The sequence below is a fragment of the Bombus flavifrons genome, chromosome 2 (assembly GCF_040668555.2).
Source record: "Bombus flavifrons isolate JBK064 chromosome 2, iyBomFlav1_principal, whole genome shotgun sequence".
NCBI lineage: Eukaryota > Metazoa > Arthropoda > Insecta > Hymenoptera > Apidae > Bombus > Bombus flavifrons.
The window spans coordinates 19663834-19686125 of NC_138443.1; the positions used below are offsets into that span (position 1 = coordinate 19663834).

The following is a 22292-nucleotide window of genomic DNA, read 5'->3' on the forward strand; positions in this document are numbered from 1 at the left end:
CTCGTCCATGTGCTATCTCAGCTTACCTTTTACAGCTTGCGTATACTTGATAACATAGTAGCGTTGGCAGTAAAGAAAATACACGCGAGCCGGTATATACGCGCACAGGATAACGCGGGTTAGCGAGGTTTAGTTTTTCGCGGTCGTGAAACGAAACGATCCTCTATTATCTACGAAAATATAGATTAAACGCGAATTCAAATTCTCTTCCTTCTTGAGCAACGTCTTTCGAAAAGACCGCATAGTAAGTCGGAGTATCTTGCTTTTAAAGAATAAGTCGCGCTTATTTGTGTCTACCGAGATATGAAAAAAGGATATATCGAGTCTGGTTGACAATTTACGAGACCAAAGAAATTTGAATCGCTAATAAGAGAAACGATCTAGCTGTTCGACTTACGATACGATGTACCCTCGTGCATAGTGTTCGATCGAGCTCTTTCGAGTAGCACAGAGAATCGATAACGTTCCTCCGGAGTTTCTCTCCTACTCGTGCAAAATATTTGCTAAAATGGGAACTCCTACCAATTTCTCGACCACCGCACCGCCACCGCGCTGTGCCGCGTCTGACGCTTATAAAACCGCCTCAATTGGTGGCAGTCGCATCCGCGTTTAAAGCGGCATCCGTATCCGGCGGATTCGGTTCGGCGAAATTACATTTCCAAGTTGGGCACGGCTCGCGGAGAACAGTCTCGCCAGCGCCGCAAAACCGAAAGGCGAAATTTACGAATATGAACGTATATCCTCGACATCCGACGGGTGTGGTATCGCGAGAGAAACTCGCACGGAAGTTCGCCGCAGGGAGGAAGGACGTAGAGCGTAGAGCGTAGAGCGTAAAAGGTAACGCGGTAACGGCGCAGAAGAGGGAAGAAAGAGAGAACGCGCGGAGGTGGTAACGAAGCGCACGATCTCGCGAAAAAGAGAAGCGCGAGAACAATGGAAGAAGCCGAAGGTCGTGCAAGTGGATAAGACGCGGTAAGAGGGGGAGAAGGGATAAAGGGGAGAGAGGATGCGAAAGAGGGAGGAGTCACGAAGCATGCATCGACGCAATTTGCTCGCAGCTTCCAGATAATGATTTAATTTGCCATGGCTTGGCAGATTTATGACGGCGCACCTCGCCGATGCGTCCACCTGTAAACGCGCACACCTATTCTCTCGAGTGTCTGCAATCCACGCGAACGCAATCAGCTTCCAGGCGAATTCGAGTACGAGTAACCTTTTGCGTTCGTGGATTTATGCCGCCTGCGAACCGTCGTGTTCATTCGAGTATCCCGCTTCGCACCGCAGCGAACTCTTCAAATCCGCGGAACAGCTGAAAGAAGGCTATTAGCGCTGCTTATTAGCCGATTACCGCACCGTGCCGCATCAAGCCGCGCGATTGCGCGATTGCGCGATCCTGCCTTACGCGCTAACGCGTCCATGCAGACCACAACTCCAGAATGTTAATTTTCTTCGATTTTGCCTTTGTACGAAGCAACGATCGAAAATCGGAAAATATCGTAATTTAGATAGATTTGCAATTTCATTTCAGCTAAGTACGTAGTAAGTACACGTGTGTGTCGCTTTGTTTACCAGTGAATATTCTTGCAAAACAGCGTTTAATTCGTAGAATCGTATAAATCAGGTAATTCGGAGAAAGTACAAGCGTTTCGCTTGCATTGTATCTAACTTCGTTACAAGTGTAATAATAACCTGCTATGATTTGGTCCGTAACGTCATCGAAGCAGAGTCGAACCTCGAGTAACTGTGATTCCGAAAATCCGGAAAGAACGATTTCTAAACTTCGCACTCAAAAGGATTTCTTCGGACTTTTTCACTACCCGGCACTACGCAACAAAATTTCCAACTCTAATCTCTCGAATTTCTACGTCCGTGAAAGATACTTTTTCCGAGTCTTCGTGAATAAAATTGTAGTGTATAAATAAAAATAAAAGACGATATGTAGATTAATAAATCAGTCAAGACGAGATTTCCGCGGAGAAATAAATGCGTGTACGAATGAGAAGAGGTTGAATCGTGAGAGGCAAAATCAGATTAGATCGCATAGGTGGTCCGAGCGGAGGACGTTCGAACGTCCGTTCTGTTGAACGTGGAGGAGCGTAAACTTCCCTTTGTAAGGGGGCGGATTCTCACGCAACAGCAATTTTGTCTGCTCAATTTTCTAGAGGAAATCGCTTGTGACCGCTTACCGCTCGCGGCGATCGACCTTATACAGAGCGTTATACAGAGACACGAAATTTTACGAACTCGTCTCGCAAGTGCAGCTACGCGGAAACTGTAACCTGCCGTGACGTTCGTTTCTATCGCTCGATAAGGACAAGCCCGCATCGCTATGGTTAATTAATCGGTACGATTCATTTCGATTCGACCGTATGCGCGCATCGATCGAATTGCGACTTGTCGAATTAAATCATCAGCGGAGTTTGACGAAATTACGCGCGTTCGTGCTACCATGAATTCATCGAATTTGACTTTGATACATTGGGACAGTCTGCCTCTGATTCGTCTGTGACCGGCGTAATTAGCCGAAGATTCCTCGATATGATCCTTTAACCAGTGAATATGGAATCAGTGGCAAATATCAAAATCGCTCGCGTCGATCGCCCATTGAGAAAGAGGAAAGAGATCAAATTCGGTTAAGGATCATCGAATCGATTCGAATCGCGAGACGATTCTTTTTACACTTTCGACGACGCGTTTATCGGTGTACCGTGTAAGTATAATCACCGGAAATCAGATTCAGGATATGTCGTCAATTATAATCCGTCGAAGGCAGCAGGTGCGGGAGGCGAAAATTAGCATAGATCCTTGCAGTGCAGTAGCCGCATACTTTGTTGTTAATTTCTCCTTGAAACCGTTTTTACCCACGTGTGAGCGTTTCAATGCGCCGAACTACGATCCTCTCGCTATTACGCATGCGATATCCCATTTTATCGTACCATAAAATTGACGGAACAGAATGCTCGAGTGCGCGCAAAGCTCTCGCAAGGAACCGTCGTAAAATTTCAAATCGCCAAACGCTTGTACTCGCGGTTTACGATTTGATAAACCTTCGATTTCGACTTACGATCAGCGTTCCGTTATATGGTAACCTTTAATAGCGGAATTGTAGGATGCGTTGCCAACGTAAACGTTGTGAACTCGTGAACTTTTAATTATTCGTCGCAAATAATAAGCGTGGCGCAACGAATAGGTAAAGTTGAAGTTACAACAAATCAATGTCCATGCAGCGAGTTCTCCGCGTTATAAATTCTCGGTTTAATAAAGTGTATAAAAGCTTATTGTGTTAGAAGGATTGATATCTCGCAGGTAAAGTATGGATATAAATTATTCCCGGTAGACGTTCAGCCGTGCAAATAAACTGTTTCGCTATACCAGATATTTATTGCATCTTTAGAAACGGAAAAATTGTTCGCCTCTACGCAGTTTCTCCGGTTGAATTCGCGTTGAAATATTAGGCTGTTGCAAGCGTTCTCTATGCCATTGAACATAAAGCACGAACTCAATTTTTAAAAGACTTCGCGTTCAAAATTAAGACGTACAAGTACAAATGTCGTTAATGGCGGTACTTCGTCTTTCCTCGACTGTATAGCGACATTCTCTTCGTCGAAACTAATCGATTCAAAGTCTCGAGCGGACTATGGAGACGCGTTAGCGTCTCGAGCGTCGTACATGTATAGCAACCTGTTAAAAAATATTATTTCGACGATGGTCGTTACAAGGATCGAAACAGAAAGTATGGACGTTCGATTCGGCGAGTTCCGACAGAGATCGTAGAAACCAGCGCAGTCATAAAATTACGATAGCACGGCATAGCAGCGCATAGCGCGCGATATTAATTTGCCGTGGCATTTAACGGGCGATAACACGCTTCAGGCCAACAAATCCGTTGGTCGATTCTCGTGTATGCCCTTCTGGGAAGTAATTTTCGGTGGAATCGATGGTTCGTAATCGACGAGGACCCGATCTGACCACGTGGCAGAACCACGCGTATTTACGCGACATGTAAATGAAGTAATCGTTTCGGGTTGGCGCGTCCGCAGTTACGCGTCCACGGTTACGCTCACACACCAACGGACCAAGTGTAATTGGCATCGATACGTAATGTTCGGTAATTTCAGGCTTCCACGGTAATGGTATTATCTGGTGGGTTAATTCGCCGGTACGCCCTCGATAGCGACCGCTTAACGTGAGTTAGAATTGAATTTGACACGCCGATCCACCCTTTTGCTGCTGTCCCCGCAAGATGCTGTACCGTGATCCCTTTGTTATCTTGAGTGGCTTACGGGCACGGGACATTTCAAAGCCCGGCATTACGTTTATTGGATAGCTCGATGATATTAGGATCGAACCGGTGGAACCTTCTTCGAACGATGTTCTGGCCAAATCTCTTTGAGAGGCCACCAAATGTGAAATGGCAGTCGATTAGGTCGCTTACATTTGTTTCGATAAATCCTATTTGTTGAATCGAACGACGAAAGATCGATCGCTCGAACCACTCGAAACGATGACTTTTTCTTTATAAGAAAGAAATTGTACCGCGTTTAATCAAAATGCGTCTTAGAAACGAAAAAAAAACGAGGATGTCGCGAAGTAATTCTTTATGTCGCAGAATTTTTACGATCGATGCACCGCTACTATACGCGAAGCGAAATACGTTCGCGTTGTCCCAAAGACCGCACACAATACTTCCAACTATCCACTTGCTCTATGTTCGTGAAACGTTAACAAATTCCAAATATCGGTCTACCTTCCTCTAACAAGCGCGGCAAGGCCTAACGCGAGCACTATCGTTCAGATCGACGAACTCAGCATGCGAATCTTGCCATGACTTTCTTTGCGAAGAAATAGGAACCGCGATTCGTCGCCGACGAGAATAGGAGAACGAGAGAAACCGGGTGGTTTGTTGGTATCGTTTGGACGCTACCGAAAAGCGTGGTTTCTTTATTCGTTATCTCGAATTGCACGAAGTTCTCGTCGCTGGCGGATGTCGTCGTCGAAGAATCAAGAAACGGCGGAACGCGCCTATTAAATTTCCAGGAACGATCGCGAGGTACGATAGGCTCGGTCACGCCGGCTGCAAAATGCGCCATGGACATGCATCTTCTCGCGTGAGGTACGCCTGCTGCTTTAACAAATCGCGTTTATATACCCATAGGACGTGATTGCGTCGTTAACGTCGAAAGAACTGTTCGCGAAAAGACGATCCGAATCTTCGATTTGCCGGAAAACCGCCGTGTCGTCGAAAATGCCGCTTGCTCGAATTTACGTCTTCGTTGCTCCCGCGAAACGTCAAGTTTATCGATCCCTGTTCCCGAGTCTGTAACTTCCTGACAAAATCTAAATTTTTTCCGGATCAAAGAGTATTAACGGAAATTAGGATAATTCGGATGAATGCGTTTAAGCGAAGCGAACGTAGAACGCGATCGCTTTGAGGAATCTACTTATTTCGCAAATATCGTTGATGTAAAAGGAAGAGATATCTCGTGGAAGAAATATTCAACGATTATCCCGGAGCTAGAAGCAGCATCCCGTTATAGGTTGTTATTGTGGCTGTCGAGCTACCAATTGAAAGAGAAGAATCGCGGAAAAAGAAGAGATGACGCGTCGCGCTTATAAACTGCTTATAAGCTGCTCATAAGCCCCTAATAAACCGCTTCGATTATTATTTATGGCTCTGTCTCGCGGTAATGAGAGACTCGAGAATCACGCGTTGATTTAGTTTCTTAGAATTTTTAGCCGAACGAAACCCTGGTGACGGTGATACGTTATGAAGAAAACAAGATATCTTTTTATATTCTAGCTATCCGATTTCAGGGTGTATCGCTGAGTCATTCATCGATTGATTTTTTAATTCGAACGCGTATTCGAACTTTTTGGAACGTGTATCGTTTCGCGTGTTTTCTTTGTCGGTCAAATTATCTATATCCATTTATAGAACCCTCTACTCTACTTAACGCGAAGGACGGCAGTGAAAGATTATATTCCGATCGGAATTTGTAATTTGGCGTGTATAACGTGGCGTGTGTATGGAAAAATCGGAAATAACCATAGGAAGGGATAAAGAGTAGCGATTTACCGCTCGCCTTTCAAAACTTTACGCGTACCGATCGATTTCAGCGTCTCGGTCTAATTTTCCGATCCCGATACCGGTTTTTTCGAGAATCGAACCATTTCGCTGTATTCTTTTTGTTCCTACCATATATGTAATTAGTGGCAAACACGAACGTTTCGAGTACAGGCTAACGATACTTCGTCGAAACGTGTCTCGATTATTCGATCAATTTACTCGATCTTACCTAATCTAACAGACGTAATATCGAGCCAGGTTAGAACGAACGACCAATTCTTTTTTTTTTTTTTTTTTACCGTCGTAGCACGATCCAGCGAGAGTTACCGAAGCCAAGAGAATCTCGAAGAATAAGTTACGAGTTTCTCGCGATCGGTATATCATATACTCCGAAGCGTGAACCATCGTCGAATCCATAGCGAAGGAACGAAATAGAATTACGATGGACAGTGGTAAGAGAAACGAAAGCCAACCATCGGTGGCTGCAATGGCTTCGATCTAGTAGGGACCAACGGCAATTAATTATTTACGCGTAGATCTAGCCACCAGCGAAAGGTTAGGAGGCGTGAATACAGTTGGTATACACACTTGCACGCGCACGCAATTTGATTCAATGTTCGCCGTTGTAGGGGAACAGGTTCTCTGGAGTACGTGCCGAGCCGGATCTGAATACGTGGTTAACATATAATTATCGGTAGTAGGTAATCAGAGGAGAGCTGCCCCTCGTCCAATTAATGCGTATCTATTTTGATGGATCTAAATGAACGATGGGTGGTCCTTATTACATTCGGTAATTAAGCTTTTAATCGATCGCCTAACTCATCTCCACCAGTGGGAAAAAAAAACGTTGATGAAAGGTTAGCCGTACCGTGCGCTACCTTCCACTCGCTTTCTCCCGAGACTCTGAGAATCGTGAGAAGCTTCGCTACGCATACCTTATTTCGTGGATTCCGTAGATTCCGATCAGACCTTCGAAACGTTTAAAACGGCAAAAATCAGGATGAAAATCTTGCTAAGAGTATTCGAGGATTCGCATAGGATCTACGGGCGATTCCCAAATTCCAGCATCGATCGACGAGAGCGCAATTGGCTCGGTGCGGTTTGGAAAGGGTTTGGAAAGAGGCTCGATCGAACGATCATCCTGGAAAACTCGAACGAAACGTCCCCCGGAGTGGTTAGTCGCTGGAACATTGGAAACACGCAGTAGGCCTCGAACACGCGGATACGGGGATAGTAAGTAACCAATGTACCGTCGCGAACTGTGTTTATGGGCGTCGCAATCATCGAGCAACGGGAGCCTTTTTTGTAAAAGCCAACTTCTCGGATAGCCATGGAGAGCGTTTGCATGTACATAGTGGTCCGTGGTAGCGATCATTATGCACCACCTACACGGGAGGTTCGTGGCAACTATTCTAATGACGGCATAAATCACGTTTCTCCGCAGGAAGCATTTATCATCATCGAGATCCTCGCTCCTCCCTCTTCTCCTTCTTCCTTTTCTTTCCTTTCCTTTCCTTTCCTTCGTTCGCTATCGATTTTTCCGTCCACTCTTTCCCCCCCGGTTTACTCTCCTCCTTGCGCAAGCTATTCTATGCAGCTTGAATAGTTACATCCACCTTCTAGAAACCACCCCGAGGAATACGAACTCTCGCATGCCTTTTATCAAGAAATCAAGTTCCGCTACTCGAGGGAACGTCAACTTTCTTCTTCCTTTTTCGCGTTGACGCGCTCGAAAGTACAGGGACTGGCAGACAGCGAAGATGCGAGAATTTCTCGTTTCGTTGGAACGCCTCTCGTCCGCGTGTTCATTAAAGATTAGTTTAATGACGATGGGCTCGGTATCGATCACTCTTAATCGTCGCTGTTGTGCGTTGTTTTTAATGTCACCGTGATTGATCGATGACGTAATTAATTACGGTAATGACTCTGTAGCTCTCGGTAGTTTCACATCGGCTCGAAAAATATCACGTCTCCAGAGGGCTGCTCTTTACATACATATTCAACGTGTGTCGATTTCTTCTTTAGCGCGATGCTAAGTTTTACCTTCTTATGGACACGGTACCGTAAAACACGACTATCCACCGAATCAATGAATTATCGCACGATTGTCGCAACGATACTTTATACACCTACCGCTTCACCACCTTTCGTAATACCTTTTAATGTATAATAAATCGATCTACCGAATCATAAAGTTTCCAAGGCACGATTTTCTCGGTATAACGCGGAAACGTTCGCGATCAGCTATCGATGGTCGTGCGAGAGAGCGGTGCATTCCTTGATCTCGTTACTCGTACTCCATCCACCTTGGAACGGATTCCTCGAACTCTCGTGATCAAGGCGTTACGTTCTTCTACGCTGAATGAACCGATTACTATCGCGGATGAAATAAAAGGAGTCGTTACTCACCGGTTGCGATCACGCTGTTGTATCTGTTTCGCTACTTGACAGGAAACGCGTGTAACGAAAGAAAGGCGCGGAGAATTTATACCTTACCGAGGCTAACGGTGAACAAATCTCTATACGTTGTCGATTCCTATAAAATCGACACCACACCGACGATGTACGATGTACGATGTGGCGATCTTTGTTGGCAAATCGCGGAAACGATATTCGATCGATTAGCATATTAGCGATATTTGTTAACGCTTAAACGCGAGTTTCTTAAAAATCGAATGCCGTCAAAACGTCTAACGACACGATCGAAAGAAGAAAATGAGCCGTGCGACGGCAGCGCGTTGATCGATAACGCCTAACGAGCAATCGCACCAACGACTCCGGGTGTAATTGAACGGCGAGAAGCTGGACAATTAACGAGCAACGCACCGGTCGGTCGCGAGCAAAAGGGTTTTTCAAATGGGGGATCAGGGACGTAACCTCGGTTCTCTCGTGCTGTTACAGCGTTGCGACAAGTGTACACACCCATGCTCGCGGTTAATGCGTCTTGTCTTCTGCGAGGAAACAAGCGTAAGAGGAACAAGCGATCGGTCGCGCAGCCTGACGTCATTCTCGATCCTTCGCGCGATTAGTCGACGAGCGGCTGCGCCGCGCGAACGATATCGCGCGATTGACATTTCGAATAATTTATCGTCTCGTTAAAATACATCCTAGCGGGGCAGAAGGGCGTAATCCCGGTACTGGCATCGATACATCGTCTTGCAACCGCTTCTTCGGCTCCGTCACGCAATTAACCCCTTTTTCCAGTACAAGTCGACGCAACACGATATTACCGTTCAGGTGCCAACGCTTGGAAAAGGACGTTGCTGCTTGCTTATACGCCATATCGAAACAACTTTTCGTAAAAAGTGTTCATCGCGTGAAATCCGCACACCTCCATACGTATTACGTGCGACGAACGGATAATTCGAACGAATGTAGCCACTAAGAAGGTCGCCAGACGAAGAACCGCCAGCAACGCCTGCTTCCGATTACCGAAAATAATTCGTGCTGAAAGAATCTATCGATTGGAACGAATGTGAAACTAACGTCGCTGTCCGGAATGGGATAATGCGAACCGTAAAACACATTTTGGCGAATCGAGCATTTTCGAATCGAGTTTCCATAGAGATGGTTGAGATCGGGGAGAGAGTTAAAGTCCAGCAACGAATTAGAAGCTAGTCGAAGGGAAGAGAACAAATTTCGACAAGTCGATATCCTATAATTTGACTAGAATCGATGATCGTATTGTAGCAAATTAGTTTAAATTCCAAAGTTCGATCGTCGGTCAAATTTCACGATTTATAGATGTGGAGGTTAGCATCTTTTCAGAAAGACGCAAAAATAACTTTGCACGTTCGTCAGAGATTCTATTGGATCAGAAATATTATAAATTACTTTTAAAATACATCGATCTTCGTGACAAAAAGGGCAAAAAATGCGAGAGTTTCTTCGCGTATGTTGCAAACACGTTCCATCTGGAACAGAATCGAGAGTTTAGAGCACAAACGGCACGTGAGTATAAAAATTCTATAGAATAAGAACGAGGTTCGCGGCTGGCACTCCACTTCTGCGTCTTCTTAATCTGCACTTCGAAGGAATTTCTATTACTCCGTAATTTTCCAATTATCGAGTACATATCTGGCGTAACAGTGTAGAGCTGAATCGAGTCGAGTGAAGTAAGAAATTCAGGAAGGCGTGTTCGGTTGGCGAACAAATAGCCGTTAATGAATTTATCTCTAGTCGTTATCGGCATCCGGATTGATCCAGACCACATTTTTTCCGCGACGGATGAGTCACGAGAAAGAAATAGAAACGAAGAAACAGGAGGATCGAGCTGGCAAACGACGCAGATGCGATTATCAGGTCGATCCAACGGGGACGGGTATGGAAGCGGTGACCTCGGGCAATTACGAAAATGGGTGTAAAGCAAAGGAGCGAGACGAAGAATCGGAAAGGTGAGAAATCACGGGCATTGTCTCCTTGGTGTAACTTTGATACTTTACAAGCCGTCGAGCCAATCAAATTCAATTAGCTTTGACATTCGTTAGCGACTGTTCGCGTCGATGACAAATCGGCAGAACATACCTGCGCGATCGATGAACGATACCGAGGAAAGTTTACGGAGGAACGGTCTCGCGAATACGCTGCAACGTTTACAGAAACGAAATACCGATTGTTGATTCTTCACGGGATATAAATTGCTGATATTTATCGTACGGTTAATCACCTCAACTCCGTGAGAGTAACGCGATAAATTTCTTTGAAATTTTGATTGCGCAACTGCTTTAAGAGTTGCCATATGCCGAGCGATCTGCCTCTGAAAAACGCGATTTTCACGCTATTGTGGTAGGAAATTGATATTGATTCGTCCATTTCAAGGTGTTTTATGGTATAATAAAAACTTGTTAACCGTAAAATATCGTCGCTTATTAGCAACGCCTGTTGGCATAATTGTAATTTACAAATTGCATTACAGAAACGCTTAAATCGTGAAACAACAAAGGAGACTTTCGCGAATCAATCGATACTTCCACCAGGCGACGTAGAGAGATACCGCCGATGAAACTTTTTAACTTCGACTCGCTCGTAAATTCGATTCGATAATCGATACTCCATAATCTATTTTTCAAATTCTAAATTTCCAAGTTGTCGCGATACCGTATAAATTATAGAACGCTCGTTGCTGTACGGTAACAATAAAATCTTTGTTAGAATCGATGTACGTTCAAGTGAAAGCAACGTAACGGACAAAGTGTTAGCTATCGAAGCAAGTGGATAGGATAACAAGGAACGTACAAGACACGACAGCGGATCCGGTGGACGTGTCGACTAGGAGTTACCCGGCGTTAAACGTACGGGTATGTTTAGTACTACTTGAATGTACGCGTACCGATATTCAATTTCAATATAAGCCGTACAAGTGTTTATCTCGGTCGCAACACGTGCAGCGTGAAAAGCGCATCGACGATCTATTCCCCGTTGTATTCGATATCGAGAGATGTAATCGAGGCGAGTAGTCGCGAGACAAATTCAGCGTCGGTCGCTGGTCGGTCGCTGGTCGGTCGCTGGTCGGTCAGCCGCATCGACAACATTGTCACGAGCGTTACGCGGACGCTTATCGACAAGCTTTAGCCGCTATCGAGAATCGCGGATGATACAGAGGCTGCAGTTGGTTTGGACGTGGATTTACACTTGCGACACGAAGCGGTGGAAAGGAGAAAAGACTCAAAGACGTAAGCGTCGCGGAGCGTTCTCTGGTCCCAACTGCGAGCATGGGCGTCGACGGGTGACAGCATTGCGACCGCCCATCGATACACCTCGTTGGTCGGACAACAATAATTTATATACGCTAGATCGTACGCCGAGGTAGCCTTAATCGTTGCAGCGTATTGCCACGCGCGAGAATAACGACTGTTCGGCGACCATTAACTAACTACGATCGAGTCGAACCAAGTCCGATCGCCGGTTTCCGACACATTATGCTAATCCCACCTACCGTGTCTCTCCCTCTCTCCTTCGTCCCGCCTCACGCCCCGTCTCCGTGCCTTCTTTCCGTGTCGACCGCGCGTTAATTAACTCGATAGTTTACGCGAAAACCTCGTTCCAGGCGCTGAACTTTCCCTGCTCGCGCCAACCGTTCTAGCCTTTCTCTTTAGAAAACTTCGCATCTTGTATCGTTCCAATTGTTGCTAACGAATCGATTAAATAATTTCATTTGTTACGGCGCGTAGTTACCGCTTATCGTATCTTTCCATTTACCTCGCATTTACCGAGAGGAAACAAAGGTTTTATCCGTGCTTCCTCCGGGATATCGACGATCGCTCGTTTACTCCGCTCCTCCAATTCGCCCTTTTCTTTCTTTTTCGCTTCCGTCTCTCTTCTTTCTTTTTTTTTTTTTTTTTTTTTATTGCAATTTTGACAGATAAAACTTGTCATAGCCGATGCACGAACGTAACAACGATCGAGATTGTCCCTTGGTATCGCTCCTCGAAGCAAAGGCAGACTCTCCACCCCGTCCCCGAGGACGTTATTCGACATATTTGAGAAGAACCGCCCTCGAATTCGGAATATTAATGGAACCGATAAAATTGAATTCCTTAGTTTAGATAGGAGACAAACTTCGTAGTAGCCAGTTTCACGTTATTTGACACTGTAAACGTTATTAGGAAGAATATAGGAGATCTTGGGAAACTTGAAAAGTTCCGACGAAAAGCTAGGTATTTTGCAAGGGAATAACGGAACCAGTCAGCGAGCTAGTTTCCCCCTGAGAATCGGATTGCTCGAAACGGAGCGGCGTCACGAGAGGCGACTAGTCAGTCCTCCTGCTGCCTGATATCTCGCGTGTTCGCGGCAATTAGAGGAAGGTGTGACAGATACGAAGAGGTTTTGCCGCGAAACGGGCAGAGAGGAAGGTGCAGAGCGTAACGCATGGCCGGCCATAAATTATCGGCCGGTGCACTGAATTAATCGGATCCTAGAAACGGAGGGGAAGACGGGGCGGCGCGCATACATCGCGAAAAGGAGTCGGCCGGGGCCATAGAACGGCTGGCCAGCCATCCGACCAATTAAACGAACAAACAGACATCTAAATTGGACGGTTGACCTTTATAGAAATATATTTACTTGCGATTGGATGCATTGAATTGCCGCGGCAGGGCACGCATGCGCCGGACTCGAAATAACGAACGGCCGGTAGATCGTTCGATCGATAATGTCATCATCCATTTTCATTCACCGGTTCCAGTAACAGCTCGCCACGACGAAATTACTTAATTTGCGCTTCGGCTTCTCCCTCTCTCGGCTCTTTTGTCGGGATTCCGATCGTACGTTATCGGGGAACACCGAATGATCTACGACCGTTTCAGATCGTCTTTGCCGACCTCGCGCTAACCGCGCGCAACTCGCTAACTCGTTGAAACTATCGCTTCGTTCTATCAACGAAACGGAGCAAAAAGCGAACGTCCGATCAACCACGACTGCACAACGGTGCACCGACGGAAAGTTTAGACCAGACGAGACAGTCTCGCGAGAATTGCCAGTGTCGGCAATTATCTACTCGCATGATCTATTCTATTTACATACTTCGGCTGGAAACATTCCGGCTCCAAAGCCTGCTCGATCGTAATCCGGACGATTCCATCGAAGAATTCGATTCGAGACGCGAGCGTAACAATGGCACCTGATTAACGTCGCGCGAATCGAAGACGCGGAAACGAACGTCGAAACGGAGCAATCGATCCCGTCGACGAGAGACCGAGGTTCACCTTCGCCTCGAGATAAATCCGGATTAGTCCGATGAGGCAGTCGGAAGCGACGCGCTGAATCTTAAGGGGATAAGGTTACAGATAAATACATATAACGCTTTGCAGTTAACCGGTTCCACGCACACTCGCGAACAGCAAAAGGGACAGGCAATTTATATGGATGGCGCTTTACGTAGATCCGAACGGCTAGCTAATAAACGTATCGAGTTTACAAATAAATTTAACGTCCATTCAACTTCTAAATTCAACATCCATTAGCGATATGCCGCAAAGTGTCTCGCTATAAACTACAAACGTTGTCGCTCGAAAGCTTCGACGTCGCGTCGAGCCACTGAACGTCTCCCGCGAATAACGTTCCAGCTTGCTCTCCGTTCGACTTAAATATTCGGGGTTTCCGGATGACGGACGGTTAAAGAAAGGAAGAAATACACGACGTAGAAAATTGAATTTTCTTTGAAGTACGCAGACCCTAGGCCGTTGTAAACCTGTCACTTTGTCGCTCGAATTCGCGTTTTCGCTACAATGGTACTTTGCGGTATCCTGCGTTACCGTCCTTTAGAACATTCCGCGGTATGTCAGAGTTATTTTCTCCATAAAGCTCGACCTGTAAGAATCGAGAGATTCGGTTTCTAATATCTACGATATAAATCCTACCGTAGCAAGATTTTAAAAGATGCGTACAGGTCGATAGGCAAACGCGATCGCGCTCATCCAGACTTGATTACCATTCGACAGCTTTTTTCGTAAGATCCTCTGAAATCGTTCTCGAATCGGTGTCGTGACACATTCGGCGAACGAAGCCGATCTCATATTGGGAATAAAGAGCGCCGATTGAAAAGAAAAGAGAAAAATCGAGCGCATCGTTAACCGAACGAACGACAATGTTCGTGGCGTGGTTGAAGCGTCGAAGCCACCACGGCAACAAATCACTCCTTATATAGTCGATCGGCGTTTCTGCGCGCTTAAGATGAAAAGAAACGGTGCAAAAAATAAAAGGTAGCCGCGGATGGGGGAGAAAAAGATGAAGATGAAGGAAGAAGAGGAAAGGGAACGGTGACGAAGAGAAAAGAGGAAAGGAGAGAAGAAGGATCGAGCCGTGAGGCCCCATGCGGCGCTGAATCACGCTCGGTCCTTTTTCACTTTGCGGTCCTTCAACGGCGCGGTGCCTCTGTTGGAGTTGGGCTTACCTCTTTGTAAGGCTGGCGCCGTGATTTTTCACGGTCGGCGTCGGAGAATTGTTGAAACACGGCCAACCCTGGCTCGCTCGACTTGTATTTCAGGCCCTTCGCCTGGCCGTCTTACCTATTTCTACCGCGCCAACCTAGCTGCATCTCCTCCTCCAATCGATTATTTCCCACTACATATTTTTACACGGAATTCTCGGTTTATAGGACTCTCGTATGAATTCCGATTTCGTTCCTAAGATTCTTCGTATAAATTATACGCCCGCTGGAACAGCTATTCGACCAAAGTTGCGAACCAACCGATAAAAATTTTTTTATTCCGAATCGCTCTTTTCTACCGAGCAAGGAGAGAAAGAGAGAGAGAGAGAGATCGTTTTTTAAATTTTGACACGTCGACTGACGATTTAACATCGTTAGGATCGAACGATGCGAATTGGAAACGACGATAAACGGTCGACGCGATCGAGAGATTTTTAATGAAAGAACGGAAGGACGCGTGAAAAATGAGGCGTGAATTCGAAATTCGTTTCGAGTGGATCTATACGGTTGTGGATGTTGTATTCGATTGTAACGGCAGCGATAAAGGGGAAGCAGATAAAGAGAGCGATAGCGGAAGAAGCGAACAGAAAGAGTGGGCGTAAAATGAGAATTTGTAAATCGAAATCAGACGATGGGTGTTCCACCGATCAATTGCTATTTGACGGAGAACGGTGAACACTATCGACCATCGAGAATGATTAATGACGCGGCACAGCTATAAACGCGGTAATCTGTACCAGCATCGAACGAAACCGATTTTCATTATACCGTTTTTCGTTTCCAAGGTGTTACCCACGAGGCCCACCTCTACGTACGCCTTTCGAAACGGCTATTCTTCCATCTCCGACTAGCAAATGACTGTGGACACGGCGAAACAGACAGGGTTATTCTTGAAACAACAAATCGCAATGAACATAGAACGGGTGTGATTTCGTAAGAAGAGCAACAGTTGTCCGTTTAGAAAAGTTATTTTATAGATTGCTTTAACGCGTTAAATTATTTAGATTTTTGTCAGAGTGTTTCTTCCGAGATTCAACGTCTAAGACGAGAGAGAAAGAGAGAAGTGGTGTTTATGCAACGTGCATAAAATTCTATTACACTGCATAAAGTTTTGCGGTAAAGTACTTAACTACATTCGTAATAGTCGCAAGTTCCACAATTGAGATAGAAGCACGGATTACTACTCGAGTGTAATAACCATCGCTTTAACACGAAAAGTCTTTATAGGTGAAATTTCTCTTATATAGTCAGGTTCGGTAAATTTTGGATGTAAAAGAAAATGTAATCGTCGCAGCAACGAAACGTAAAGCACGGCGTTAGTTTTTAAGACAGACTTTGGTAAAGAATAATTTGATAATTATCGAACGTCGAAAGACTTTGACGACTAACAAAGTCGCTATAACAAAGCGAACGTAAGAGAACCGAGTTTAAATATTAAAAGGTTGGAATAACGCGACATTTCGAACGGCAAGAACGGATCTCGAGCAAGAGGATACAGCGGACGGCATCGGACCGAGAAAATGCACATTAGCGAAACAGAAGCGACGAATTCGGTAGACAGAAACTATCGCGAACACGTTTGACCGAGAGAAAATGCCGTGTAGACGGTCTCGCTATGACACAATCTCGGTAGTTGTCTCTGGATAGAATCGGAACAAAGAGTCCGTGTAAGACGATAGTTGGTTTCGTGTTTCAGGCGGGCATGCTGCGTGGCGATGACGGGGAATTCTGGTTGGAACCAGTCGCTGTGTCCCCGGAAGAAGAACAAGTTCGGCTGGAGGTTCGGCTGGAAGACGCCGGCGCCGAGAGCCGTACCACGGCCGGACTCTACCGGAACTCGGTGCTCGGCAGGCCGCATCTCGTGTTTCGTAGGTCCGTGGAGCAGCCGCAGCTCGAAATCGGCGCCGCCGGCCGCACCAGACGCCGACGAAAAAAGAAGAGAAAACTCGAGAGAAACTGTGGCACTCGCGGTGAGAATCCACCGACACCGTTCTCCCCTTCTACTTCTTCCGCGCAGCCTTTCATTGCCTCTCTTCTTCTTGTCTCTCGAGATTCCTTCTCCTCCTCTTTCTTCCCTTTCCTTTTTTCCCCTTTCGTCGATCCTTCCATCCCTTGGTTTCTTCGCTCGACTACTTTCGATTCTCGATTTCTTTTTGTTCCGGCAAGGACCGGGACCAAAGGCGACTATTAGCCGCGCGCGTCTGTCTGACTCTTTTTTTTCTTCTTCTACTTGCTGAACCGCTCGATCGTACGCCGATAAAATTCTTCGAAACTTTAACGCGAAAGAGAAGAACTTTCGTTACGACGATGAAATTTATTATCGGCTAAGGGTAAAAGGAAATTAACCGAGATTCCGAAAAGTTCGTCGATACGAACGTAACGATTCGCACCTTCGTATTCTTATTTCTACTCGTGAAATAATTACGGGCCACATTTTATCGAAGGAACTTGCCATGACCTATAATTTAGACACTAGGTCGAATCTCCAGTTTTGCCCTCCCAACTCGTTCTCTTCCCCCTTCGTCCGTTCTTTTTTCCATTTCTCTCGCTAGGAACATTTATGCCGTCTGAGGCTACGGGGTAATTGGATACACGAGCTGCAAAGCGTGGGCGTGTCGACGCCAAACGTTATCTCCTTATCGATGAAATTGCTTCGGGATACGACAAACGTTACCGCGCGAAAATTTTTCTCCCGTTAATTACGAACTCGTGTAATTAGAGATTATTTCGGTATGCAGCCAACGCGGTTACGACTGTTTCTAATTAAACCACGCTATTTTTGACATTTTTATACTCCCGTTTCCCGTTCTATTCGCACGCGCTGTATCTTTAAATGGATTCTGTTACTACGTTCTGTTATTACGTATAATGAATTTTATCGTTCTAGTTGCGTTACGTAACAACTTTGACGTAGATCATCCGTAGGGTATAGGCGTAACTCGTTTAACGGATTACCGCCAACTTTTTGCCATCCTAGATCTTTATCCCAATGTTAATACGTGACGGGTTTCTACGATATATGCGCATACGTAACAGATAGAACGCGAAAGATCGAGATACAGCTTACTGCCTGCTAATATACAGGTAGAATAACTTGTTAGCAAGCTCGACAGCAAGAAAGATATTATCTATAATCTTATAACGTTATTAAATAAAGCTACTTTTATTGTTATTAAATCTTGGCAGATTAGGATTTTCCTTTTTTCAGAATCCTTTGGCTAATTGTAAGTCTAACGACATACACTTCCATATACACGAGTAGGTACGAGTTTAATTACGACACTCGAAACTCGTAGTTTATTTCGTTCGACGATACCAAAATCTGTAATAGGGACAAATTGACCATGGCACGATATATCTCTGTCAGTCAACTGGAGGACTAGTTCTCGATGCTGACCGTAAATCAATTTTAACAAATGCTAAAGCCACGCCTTGTTTCCTCCTGTTTGTGCTTCTCGAGCGCCATCGCTGCCGTCGTTGTCGTCGCCTGAAACGGCACTTCCGCTAATTACACCGATGCGAACTACAAACGATGCGTGTCCGATGTAAAAAGAAACCGTCTGGAGTCTAACTCCGCGTCAACGAGCTTCTAATTAATAACGAACCAACCAACAAATAACGAACGGAAGAAGGGGCATAGTGAGGGCAAAGATATGAGAAGCAAATGGAAGACGAATGGGTAGCGGCACCTACAGCGAGAACGGACCGATATCCTCTTTTTTCTCCATCTTCGTGTTCCCGTTCTCATTCCCATTCCCATTACCATTCCTATCCCCGTTTCCCTCCCATGACATCGCACGGTGGCCTGTTCGTTCGCTAGCGGCGCGTATTACGAGTATTTATGCCGTTTACGTATAATGTAATTGGACGCGTCTCGATATGGAACGTGGGCGTTCCAGCGACGTTCTCCGCTCGTTCTTTCGCCGGCATCAACATCTTTGATCGCGTCGCGAAAAATTCGAACTCGATATTTACGAGCTTGTCGGCGAACGTTTCGATAAGATCTCACCGATAATCCGTCTTCGTTCGGCCGCTAATTATCTCGAAATTAGATATATCGATATATGAAGCGCGGGAGTGACTTATCGCGCGACGAGTCGTCGGTATTTCTTAACGACAGAAGAATAGGTGTGTCAACACAAACCGTGTTCGTAAAATCTCTGTATCATATAGCGTTTCTTTCGCGATCTCGCTGTATGTTTCGATCGATATTGGATAGAATCGAGACCTGCCGATTTCGTATTTTTCGTCGATGAAATAAGTAGCTAGTTCGATGGGAGAAAAAAGTAGGCCGATAGATATGGAAGTAAGGTGTTTCACGTTGCTCTCTTGTTGCGAACGTTAACGATGAAACTCTAGGAAATGAACTACGCGGACACTTAAATTCGCGTGAACCGAAATCGGTCGTTGAACTTCGGACAAAGTGTCCAAAGGAGCGCGATTAATTCGGCTAATTTGGTCACGAATTTCGAAAGTGTTAATCCACGGCCGACGTGTTTGCCGCGATTCCCGCGTGCAACCTATTAACCGAGTGACGAGACCACGTTTCAGCAGATTAAACGACTTTACGGAGAAACCGATACGAAGGTAAGATCCGAGCGGGCTGATAGGCGGCAACGTGGTCGACGGGGGATAATCCAATTCGCCGCAAACCCGTAATTAAGTACAATGAATATCCATTTCGGCAAGCGGGCCGATCTATCGGATGGCTCGAATGAAATCTTAATTGCACGCCTCTGCGATCGAGCAATCTGCATAAATTAAGAGACCGTCTTACGTGCTCGCGGTGTGTACGTCTTTTTCGAGATAGAACGTACAGGTTAGATTCACAGATAGCTCCGGTAATTTCAAACGTTGAATTACCGAGCAAGATCGATGGGCCCGCGTGAAAATTAAACATCCGTTTCGCATTTTTCCTCCATATGTAATTCGTTGTTCGACCAATCGATTCCAAAGGAATCTAAATAACGCTTTCACGATATTTTAACGGTGGCACGCGCGGACTCGCGTTCGATCGCGTTTTCGAATCGCTCGATTCTGCCACGAGCCACGTGGAAAACGACAAGTCGATTTTCCCGTAAATCGACACTTTGGATAGATCGTAGATCAGCGGGTAATATCGGATCAACCGTATCGCGTTGCATCGCGTCAGATAGCGGAAATCCGACAAACCGTTAATTATTCCGGTCGGCATCGGTTCATCGATGACCGCATCGAGAAAATGGAATTCCTTTTCACGAAAATCAAACGCGACCGCGTAAAGGGGAATTCCATTGAACCGGATAGGAATTTCATATCGAGCGGGATGCTAATCAAAGACCGGGGGTTGCGTTGTTGTTGCACAGAGCCGAGGCGGCTGACGGAAACACGGCTCGAATGGCAAACGCAATCAGGACTGGTACAGGTTCAAGGACGAGGCCGAAGAAAACATCATCAGACGAAACGATGGCAACGTGCCAAGAGATCGATCAGCCGACCGCGTCACGTCGAGGCTCTCGTTGTCGCTGACACGACTATGATGGCTTTTCATCAGGACGGCGACGTTGAGACGTATCTGCTGACCATCATGAACATGGTGTCCTCCCTCTACCTCGATCCTACCATAGGCAATTTCATTAACGTCGTCGTGGTCAGGATTATCCTTGTCGAGGAGGACGACGCGGAAGTACGTGCGAATTACGCCGGTGATGTGCGTTACGTTCAACAACTAGATGCACGGCACAGTTTACACGATACCGTGTTTTATCTAGTTTACTATTTAACAATCGGATATAATAAGATTCGGTAAAATCAGTTTGCTTTCTTCCAAAGAGGCGGCTACGGTCAATCGGTCGATATGCCGTTGCAATATCGTATTAATGCTTTTGAAGTGATCTTGTTATCGTCCATCTATCTATCTGTCTATCCTGTTAACCAACGACGATTATACCGGTACTCCCAAAATCGCTTAACAAAACGTCGAAACGATTCGACATCACGCGCGTTCACCATCCGTAAAATATCGGATCGTTTCGTTGGTTGAACGAATCACGAGGAAAACGTTTGAATGCTAGGGCAATGTCGAACGTTCGGATCGGTTGACACGCTCGTAAACCGTAGCCACTGAACGATCGAAAACGAATTCCACGGCGGGAGAAAATGCGCGCATTTCTATTCAACTGGCCGCGAAACGGTCCGACTAACGTCTGTTTTCAGCAAGGACTGGACATCACGGTGAACGCGGACAGGACGCTGTACAATTTCTGCAAATGGCAACAGAAACTGAATCCGGCGGACGACTCGCATCCGAATCACCACGACGTGGCGATTCTGGTGACGAGGGAGGACATCTGCTCGAGAGCGAACACGCCGTGTAGTACTCTGGGAGTGGCTCACGTAGCCGGCATGTGCCAGCCGGACCGCAGCTGCAGCGTCAACGAAGACAATGGAATCACGCTCGCGCACACCATCACCCACGAATTGGGACACAAGTGAGTGGAAACGTTCGATCGATCTTTAACTTGAAAAAAGAAAAAAAAAAGAAACAAGAAATAGATAACGATTCCATCGGTCGAACGTCGCTGGCAAACTTGCCTCTAAATTTCCGCTGAATTTTCCGAGAAAAAGTAGCGACTCGTCGGAAGTGAATTATCTTCGCGAGACTCGAGTATTACCTCCGTGTAATCCAGAGAAATTTATTACCTCTTTTTTATTAGATCCTTAGAAGCGCACTTAGTCTGGCCAAGCTTCTTTGCCTCCCAGCGATTACCCCAAACATATTTCATATTTCTCGGTGATCAAGAGTCCTCGATTTGACTAACTTTTTATCGATCGGTAGTACGTTTTAATGATATATTTGAATTTATATTCCGACTGGATCACTCGTATTCTCTTTGTCTCTTGGCATTAACTCTAAATGTGACAAACTAGACTCGTAACGGAGTTCAACTTTAACCTCAATTTGTCTCAACCTCTGAAATTTAAAGGCGTATTAAACATAAATTATCATACCGGCTGCTGTTTCCTGTTAGCTCGAAAGGTATTCAAAGTACTTTCGTCATTTTATTTTCGCCATTTCTCACCAAATTTTCGTTGCCGTAGAGTTTCACTTCGCTTCTAATAAAAATTTACTATTAAATATCTGCTCCTTCTCTTACGATTATTTACGTATCAAAGTACCAAAATATTATAAAATATTATCAAAACGCACGCGCATGAAACTAACTGATATTATCATCCGCTGGACGCGCGAGTCGATTTTACGCATAAAAAAATCGTCGAATCCGTAATAAGGAAAAAATTGGCCGAATCGATGCGTAA

At 45.6% G+C, this 22292-nt stretch overlaps 1 protein-coding gene across 8 annotated transcripts in view; it reads left to right on the plus strand.

The window, feature by feature from the left end:
• The window catches only part of LOC138188251 (A disintegrin and metalloproteinase with thrombospondin motifs 7), an 89241-nt gene that overhangs the window by 61359 nt on the left and 5590 nt on the right, over positions 1-22292 (plus strand). For 6 of the 8 annotated variants that reach the window (XM_069129876.1, XM_069129913.1, XM_069129867.1 and 3 more), the window contains 3 exons: positions 16690-16963; positions 20339-20682; positions 21189-21463. In XM_069129876.1, coding sequence (XP_068985977.1) covers positions 16690-16963; positions 20339-20682; positions 21189-21463 — 893 coding nt within the window. Of the gene's footprint in view, positions 1-10298; positions 10462-16689; positions 16964-20338; positions 20683-21188; positions 21464-22292 lie in introns of those variants that run through there. The other 2 variants (XM_069129924.1, XM_069129907.1) reach the window with 2 other exon arrangements.